General features: G+C 31.2%; 2 protein-coding genes across 2 annotated transcripts; one reads left to right on the top strand and one right to left on the bottom strand.

The window, feature by feature from the left end:
• K444DRAFT_233202 (uncharacterized protein) lies at positions 1 to 1,373 on the top strand. The gene has a single exon (XM_024871245.1). The coding sequence runs from the start codon at positions 258 to 260 to the stop codon at positions 924 to 926; it is 669 nt and encodes a 222-aa protein (XP_024728391.1). The 5' UTR covers positions 1 to 257; the 3' UTR covers positions 927 to 1,373.
• On the bottom strand, positions 1,125 to 3,308 carry K444DRAFT_233191 (FAD/NAD(P)-binding domain-containing protein). Its single transcript, XM_024871244.1, has 7 exons — positions 3,099 to 3,308; positions 3,019 to 3,049; positions 2,502 to 2,974; positions 2,377 to 2,457; positions 1,545 to 2,328; positions 1,411 to 1,494; positions 1,125 to 1,365 (listed from the first exon to the last, which is right to left on the bottom strand). Exons 1-7 carry the CDS (start codon positions 3,214 to 3,216, stop codon positions 1,323 to 1,325), a joined length of 1,614 nt encoding a protein of 537 aa, XP_024728390.1. The 5' UTR covers positions 3,217 to 3,308; the 3' UTR covers positions 1,125 to 1,322.
• Between the last annotated feature and the right edge of the window lie 5,765 nt (positions 3,309 to 9,073).

The following is a 9,073-nucleotide window of genomic DNA, read 5'->3' as shown; positions in this document are numbered from 1 at the left end:
GGCTATGCTTACGAAAGTACCAATGAGGGTGGCCCGATAGTGCTCATGAGACTGTCCAAAGGTCTCAATGTAACTGAGCTTGCATACGCATTATCAAGTTAATCCATGCTAGTGTTCTCTACATGATCAAAACGATGTTCCCCAGACCAAGTCTTCCCGCACTCACGCTAGATCTAATCACATATACACCTCCTGCTTCCAATAATGTTCTCACTCTGACACCCTGATACCATCCAAAAGGAAAACACCTCTTTATCATGACTACTACCTCCGGCACCCTCAATACCTTTGGCGACGCCCTCAATAACATGGGTTTCTGGGGCGCATCTAACATAAACCCAAACAACATGCAAAACAACTGCGTCTCCGTCTCAGTAGCACACATGGAGTACTACAGCACCGTCGAAGACTTCTGGCGCGACATCTATAACGCCCCACTACCAGACCAGCCTCTCAATCTCTGGCAGATAGAAGACATGATCCGCCGCACGCAATACCAGTTCCGCTGGGTCGAGTTCAAATCCAGGACGATCGACAGCCAGCACGTGACAGCGTACGACCTCCTCCGCTTCAATTTCCCCGCACGAGGTGATGGCGGCAGTACGGGGCCCCGCGGCCGACCGCTTGCGCTTTACAAACGCAGAGATGGGAGCGGACATTGTGTTACTGCAGCGTACGAGTTACCGGAAGCTGTCGGTGCTCCGGGACATCCCCGCGTGGTAGAGGGCGAGCCGACAGAGTTTACGTTTCAGGATTGGCAGCATGGTGAGGGTGTGGATTGTGCTTGGGATGTCATGGCGGCGGATAGTATTATAATTGGGTACCAGGCTGAGTTTCTGGGATCAGTACAGGAGTATAATAGTGCTATTGATGGCCGTATTGCGAGGATGCAAGCTGGTCGTGGTACCGGGTCATATGACTATTAGGGCTTGCAAAGAGGGTTGGAATATTCTAGAGCGTACGAGGTACCAATGAGAGTAGCTACTCTATTTCTTGCATTACAGATCATCTGTTTCCGAATAGAGTTTCAGAGGTTCAGTTCGCCTTAGGCATGTGCTGATTTGACTCGTTTTATTATCTCTGCGAAGGGGTGAATTCTGTAAAGGAAATATAGATGTTGGGGATGATGACATGGGGAAAAGCGATGGATAAAAGGATGGTTGGGATGAAATGTGTCGGGAGGACTCTTGGCAGAATGGTTTGTGATTGTGCTACAAGGATTCAGTTGAGTCAAGTACTGAGAAGAATCGTTCAATTAGACACATAGAGCAAACCACCAAGGTCTTATCATTTTGTATAAACTTCATGCTTCAACTCCCGCTCTAAAACCTTGAGATGTCCCGTCCAAAAATCCAGTTGATCGACCTGCATCATTAGTCACCATCTCTTCTTGACTTGAGGAGCACTCACCAATAAATTGGAATCAACAATTTGTTCCTCCAGCTAACTGTTTGCGTGAGGTAGGCTCCTCTCCAAATCAACCACGCCATTCTCCTGTTTTCTGTCAGCCTTCCTAACGTACTCCCGAGAATATTTTGACGTACCCCTTGACCTCCGTTCCACCTTCCGCCTGCATGATAGCCTTCATATTCCCCAGATAGGTCATCACACCCAGATTCTTGAAGTTAAATCCCTCACCCTGGCCTTGAATATCCCCCTTGTTGAGTTTCTTACCAAGCCACTTGGCTTCCTGGTTGGCTACCTGAGCCGTTGCTGGTAGTTGTGCTTTCTCCAAGACTGCGACGTCGCCCAAGGCGAACACGTCCTGCATTGTTGCTTCTGGTGAACTCGAGTCGAGGGGAGCGGTGAGTTGAGAACCGTTTCGTGGGACAAGCTTTACGCGGAAATGGTCATCTACCATCAGGCCTCCGGATTTGGGGTGGCGTTTGAGAGACCATTTCTGTGCTGAGGGGTCTTCGAGTTGATTCGAGAGGTGAGCTGAGGCTGTAGGGTACGTATGAACGTCATCAAGAGCATTTTGGATGAAGGGATTCATCATCAGGCCGGTTGACCAGACACACATCCCCACTCCTACTTCTCCATCTTCCTTGGTCTTTAAAGTAAAGCACCCGCCGTCAGTGTTTGGATTTGAGGAGTCAGGGAGCCCTGGACGTAACTCTTCTATGTGGTGTTCGGTCTTGATTTGGATGCCATCACGGCGGAAAAGGTTGAGTGCGTATTCGGCGAGCGAACTGTCGAACATGGGCAGGATCTTGGGAGCTACGTCGTAGATTGTTATTTTTATATGGGGAATTAGGGTGGGGTAGAGCTTTCGGAGGTCCTCATGACAGAGGTCAAACAGCTCGGCGGCGAATTCAACGCCGGTGGCTGGAAGGGTTAGTGATGGTGATGAGAGGAACGAGGAACGAGACTTACGGCCTCCTCCAACGACGGCGAAGTTCAAGAGCTGGTCTCGCAGCTTGTCTGAAGTTGTGGGTAAAGCAGCGGTTTCGAAGCCTACACAAGTCAACAATCGCCTCCAGTTTGAAGAGAGGTCCCACATTCGAGAATCCGCTTCCGAATCTTCCTCGCATCAACGACATCCTTCAGAAAGAAAGCATTTTCCTTGACGCCAGGAGTTCCAAATGTCTGACTATAGCATCCTACAGCGATGACAAGCTTGTCATACGTCAAACCAAACACTTGACCTTTCTTCTTGGACCGTTGAGATTGATCTGCTTCGGCGAGGCTCGCAGCATGAAATGCTTTCCCGGAAAGCTGCAGCGGCCTCCTCACAGTAGCGTCTTCAATAAGGACCCTCTTTTCGTTGAAATTAACGTCGTCCGCCCAGCCCTGGAAGAACTCTACACCGGCAGAACGAGCTCTAACAGACTCAAGAGTCGTCCGGAACTCGAGGGTGCCAACGGCTGTTGACGCAAGCAAGGGAGTGAAGACGAAGTACGTTCTGGGAGAGACCACAACGGGTTGAAACTTCTTCTTGTCTAGTTGCCGTGATAGAACAAAACCAGCCCAGCTGAATCAGTCAGAAGAGTGCAAGAATGTGTGGGAAGAGCTGACCCTGAGCCTAGAATAACTACACGCTCTCGATCTGAAACCGTTAGTACATAGAAAAGCCGAGAGCAAGATGATAAACTCGCCTCCTTTCATAACATCCAACTCCTTCGTTGAGACACCCCTCCCAAGGAGGCCCCTCCCGACCAGGCTTCTCGGGAAAGCACGTGTATTCCTTACAGATGAAAATGTCATGGATTTCATGTCTGGGAACAAAAGAGGATACAAGAGCCACTCGAGTCTTTTCTAAAAGCTGAAAAATCGTGACTCTTCAAAATTAAGTGTCTTGTTCACGAAGGGCTGGGCATCCGACTTTCTCCGGCATGCGGGGATGAGGTCATAGCTCTTCGAATCAACAATCTGCTGTGGCGAGAAAAGGGAGAGAATTTTATGTGATTGGGGGATGAAAAGAGATTTGAAGCACATGCGAAGGAGATGATAGTTGAGCGTGATTTTCATTTGCATGTGCGGAGAGGGGGTGTGAGGAGGAATTCGGATGGATTTGGCTTTGAGCCAAGAGTTCAGAAATACGCCCTCCGCTCCCTCCCCACCCCGGCGCCCGCCCGTGGCGCAAACGGGTGACCGGGGATGAGCGGCCTGGCGGGATGCGGGAAAGTGGCGTGTAACCGAGATCCAAGGTCAACGCACGCACCAAGCCAACGCACGCTTCTCCTAAAATTACACCACCAACTTCAAAAATCGATAAAATGGTCAACGAACAAGATATAGAGAAAGCGCTTAATGTATTAGATAGGCAATTAATCCCTAATTATGCTGAGATCAGTAAATTTTTTGGAATTGAACAGATAATGCTTATATAAAGGCATAAAGGTATTTTTACTTGAAAGTAAAAGCCTGTCTTTATATACTATAAACTTTTTACTAATATATAAAAAGAGGCTTTAGTTAATTAAATTAATAAGCTTATAATTCGGAACCTTTCTTCTATTACTTATATTATTAAAAACTTTATAAATAAGAATTAGATAGCTAGTTTTATCTAATAATATTTATTCTAGTTTAAAAGTTTTTATTTATATAATATTAATAATCTATAAATAAAATCGGAATATAGGTTTTATATTTAATTCTTCTTTAATTTAGTAGTATTTATTTTAGTATTATTTTTATTTCTTATAAATTTTTTAAATAAAATAACTAATATTTATATTCTTTTATTTAATTAATTATAGTAATTAATAATATATTAAATAATTAGATTAGATTAGATTAATAGCTATTAATCTAATCTAATTACGAAATATATTTATTAATTATATTCTATTTATATATTAATTAAATTAATTATAATTAATATATATATAATCTTATACGTGACCGTACTAGCCTAATCTGGTAATACTCCTACCTGCTCTAGCTCTAGTATTATACTAATTAGAGGCAGTAATACTTAGTAAATAATTTGAAGCTAAATTAAAAAAGAGAAAATATAAGAAAATAACTAGTTTATTATTATTAAAAGCTAGTATATAGCTACTATTATATAAGCCCTAGCTTAGTTTAATTAGGGCAACCTAATAGGTGCCTTAGTTATTTAATACTTATTAAGTAAATAGTAATTTACTATAATTATATAATAGATTAATTAGATTAATTATAATTAATCTAATTATATTAATTAATATAATTAATTCTTTAATATACTAATAATTGAGAATTATAATATTATAATAGAAAATATATATAATTAAAATAAAAAGAGTTTTTTAATTAGAATTATTTATATTTTAAAATATATAATAATAATAAAGCTATATAATAATAGAAAAAGTAAAATAAAGTAAAATAAAATAGCTTATAAGAATTTATTAGCTTATTTATTACTATTTATATAAATAATATAAAGAAATCTCTGGAAATCTTTAAGATTTCTAATTAGAGAATTTAAAAAAAAGTATTTTTTTTTTATATTATTAATAAATAAATAATTCTCTAATATTATTAAATTAGCTTATTTTATTCAGGTTTTTAATTCTATTACTTATATAAAAGCAAGATATAAAAAAAGACTTTTAATTATAAATTAATATAAAGTTTATTAAAATATATAATTAATTTAAGTTTTTATTTCTAATTTTACTTTTATATTTTATATATTATTTTTAGTTTTTTAATATTAGTTATTTCTTTCTATTAGCTATATATTATATTATTAAGATTAATAAGATTATTATTAGTTTACTAGTAATATATAGTACTATTATATATTTATAGAATACTATTTATATAAGGTTAATAAAGTTATTATTATCTAAAAATAAGAATTATAATATTATAATATTAATATATATTTCCTAAATCTGCTAAGCCTAAAGAAATCTAGTCTACTAGTCAAGTTACTAATAAAATACGAGGTTATATAACTATATCTCGTATCTTATATTCTATTACTTATATTCTATTACCTATATTCTATTACCTATATCTCATATCCCGTATCCCGTAACTATATATATAATTCCCAAAGAAATAACTATATTAATACTAGAAACCCTCTAAAAAATACGAAAAATAGTTCTTTTTTCTAATTATATACAAATTCCCTAATCCGGCCTAGTACTAGATTTCTAAACGCTTTATATATCTATATTACTTTTAAGGTTTTAATTATATACTAAAGGCTATAGTCTTTTATATATAACTTCTCTTCTTATAATATTCTTTTATCTCATATATCTATTTTCTGCCCTATTTATACTTAATTTATTTCTTTATATCTAATTATATAGTATTTATATTAATTAGGTACTTAAGGGTATTTATTAGCTTTAATTTTATTATAGAATTAGTAGAATTCGATTCTCTCTTAATCTATTTAATTTTTATAATCTCTCGTTATTTATATATATAGTAAAAATATATTATATTAATTATTAGATGCTTTTCTCGAGTAATTCCTAATTTAATAAGGCATTTATATAAAGACTTCGAATTCATATAAACTACTAGTAATAATTCTATTTCTAGTATTCTATTAATTATAGATTTAACTAAAGCGACTATATTAAAGCTATAAGTTATATTATAAAGTTCTAAAGCTAGAATACTTCTAGTAATTCTCTTATACTTAGTAAAGAACTAGTAAATAATATTAGTATATCTAGTTTTATTTATTAGAACTAGAATATATCTGATTTAAAAAAAGAGATCTCTATTATTTATAAATAAAGCATTTATAAAAATAATTAAATATAATAATTTTTTTACTAGCTTTATAAATCTTAGTTCTTTAGTAATATTTTTAACTTGCTATTAAATATACTTATTAAGTATCTTTATATTAGTTTCTAAGGGTTTAATAGCTTAAATAATAATTAATAAGTTATATAAAGCTTCTAATTAATAAACTAATATAATATATCTTTCTCTAGTATATTAGTTCTTAATAAAAAGATTTTAATAAATAGTACCCCTATTACTTATAATAGTAATATTTTTTATAGAAACGATTTAGAGGTTTTTATACTAGTATTCCTATATAAAGGTAATTCTAGTAGTATTTATATAAATAATACCTTTATTAAACTTGAAATTATAATTAATAATAAGGTATTTATACTTTTTAGTCAAGAACTTAGCCTCTTAAAGCTTTAGTTACTTTACTTTTATAAAATTATTAGTTCTAATAAATAGGGTATTATTAGTTTAAAGGCTAATAATTTCAAAGAATTACTTGCTATAAAAAAGACAAGAATTATAAGTTAACTATTCTATAGAAAGCTCATTAATATAATAGGAATAATAAGTTTTAAACTAGTAGTTTCTAGCTTCTAGTATATTATATAATGGTTTTATAACCTTTATAACCAAATTATTATTTAGATTTAGCTTTCTAATAAACTTATAAGATAAGTTAATATAAAAATTATAATTAAGTAAGGCTATTAATTAGATATAAGCTTATAAGATATTATATAAATATAATTTTATAATATCTATTATTATAGTAATAATACTAAGAATAATTCTCTAATTAATATATTAAATAGTAAGTAATTATATTAATATTATATATTTCTTACTATTATTATAAGCCTAGATAACTAGTCTCGATTTTTAAACTTTCTTTCTATATCCTTATTTTTAAACTTATTAATAAACCGAGAATTAAAAATATATATCTTTTATAGTACTTGAAATCTAGAAGTAATCTTAAATATATTCTTTTCTAGAAAGCTAGTAACTTTAATTTAATAGAAGTTCTTATATAAGTCATTATCCTATAGAAATACCATAATATCCGGGTTCTTATAAGAGTATTCTCTATTATACTTTAGTAAAATAGCAGGAATAATAAAAGAAATTATATTTATATTACTTTTAGCCTTATTATAGAATTCGGAAATAAATTCAAGTTCGGGGCTATTAGTAATAACCTTAATATCTCTTATATAAAAAGGCTTTATAAAAGTTAAACGAAATATAATATTATTATATAATAAAGCTAGTATATAGCTCTCTCTATTAATAGCTACTAGCTTATATGGCCTATCCTAATTACTAGATTAACTAGTATTTCCTTTATATTATATAAGAATATTCGAATTTAAGAGAAGTTTATAAATATTAGTAATACTAGAACTATTTCGGGTATTTAGGGTATTTATAATCTGGTATCTAGCTTAAAGCTTCTAAATTTCAACTATTACTTTCTTAAGTATTACTAATTACTATAATATAGTTAGTAATAAGGTATTATATTCGATTATTTAAGATAAAATACTATAAATTAAAAGAGTTAGAATAATACTATTAGGTCTAGCAGAATTATTAATGGCCTTAAAAGCTATTTAAAGTATAGTATTCTTATTAATTTTATTAATTTCGGCTATAATAATAAGATAAATATATTAAATTAGGCTATAATAGTATTCTATAATTCTAATAGAATTATAAGCTTTTATAGGAATAATTTTAATATTAGTTCCTATAGTATTTATAAGCTAAGTAAATTCTTTACTAATAAACTACTTTCTAATATTTATTATAATCTAATTAGGAGAGCCTAAATAAGTATTAATCTAATATTACTTTAAGATATTTCAAGTATATAATATACTAATATTTTAAAGCTATTAGCCGGCTTAATATTAAGTGCCTTTATTAATAATATAAAATATAGGCTTACCGGAAATATAGAAAATAATAATAATAAAGTAATTAAAGCTAATATTATCTTTTAGGTTAAACTTAAATTATTCTAGTAATTATCTGAATTTCTAATATTACTTATAGTATTTTATAAAATACTTAAGGGCTTTTATATTAATATTATAGCCTGCTTATTCTAGTATATTCCGGAGCTTACTAATAAATAAATAACTAAAATAGTAATATAGATATTATAATTCGATCTCTATAAGAAAGCAGGAGTTATAAATAAAGAATTCAGAAATAAAGCTTTATAAAATAGTATTTTAAAGTAAGAAAAAGCATCTAAAACATTATATTATAAATATAAAGTATCTAGTAAAAATAATAAAATAATTAGTAAGATTATTAAAATAAATCTCTAGCTTATCTATATTAGCTAAGTTAAGTAAAAATAGAGTTTTTATAAATATAATATAGAATTATACTTATCTAATTAGTATTCTTACTATTATAGATCTAATAAAAAATATAAATCTAATACTAAACTAGATATTAACTTAATCTTTAGTAGTTTTATTAAGTTAGATACTATTATTAGTTTGCTATAAAGCTTGGAATTAGTTAGAACTAGTAATTAAGAATCTAGAGGCTCTAGTATTAATTATAATTCTATAAAAGTAATAAATATTATATTTTAATATATTATTAATTATAAATATCTGGGTGTCTTTTATTTATTTAATAGGCTCTAAGATATAATTTTCGCCTATTATTTAGTATATAAAAAAAAGAGATATAAGGTTATTTATAAGAGTATTAGTTATAGAAATAATAAGAGCAGAAGTAGTAGAAATAGTTAGAAAGCTTTTAATAGAAATAAAATAGAAATCTGAGTAATATTTCTTTTCTTTATTTATTTCCGCTAGTAAAGCTTTAAAAGCATTAT

Source organism: Hyaloscypha bicolor (assembly GCF_002865645.1).
Source record: "Hyaloscypha bicolor E unplaced genomic scaffold K444scaffold_182, whole genome shotgun sequence".
Taxonomy (NCBI): Eukaryota; Fungi; Ascomycota; class Leotiomycetes; order Helotiales; family Hyaloscyphaceae; genus Hyaloscypha; species Hyaloscypha bicolor.
Note: the sequence above shows the minus strand (reverse complement) of the source record. Positions and strands in the feature narration are given on the sequence as shown.

What these genes read in the sequence shown, in the direction of transcription:
- K444DRAFT_233202 (XM_024871245.1), top strand. Translation starts at nt 258, where the DNA reads ATGACTACTACCTCCGGCACCCTCAATACCTTTGGCGACGCCCTCAAT.
- K444DRAFT_233191 (XM_024871244.1), bottom strand. Translation starts at nt 3,216, where the DNA reads ATGAAATCCATGACATTTTCATCTGTAAGGAATACACGTGCTTTCCCG. An exon ending in TCGGAAGCGGATTCTCGAAT is followed by an intron (nt 2,458 to 2,501) that starts GTGGGACCTCTC and finishes TGACTTGTGTAG; the next exon opens with GCTTCGAAACCGCTGCTTTA. An exon ending in CGCCGTCGTTGGAGGAGGCC is followed by an intron (nt 2,329 to 2,376) that starts GTAAGTCTCGTT and finishes TAACCCTTCCAG; the next exon opens with CCACCGGCGTTGAATTCGCC.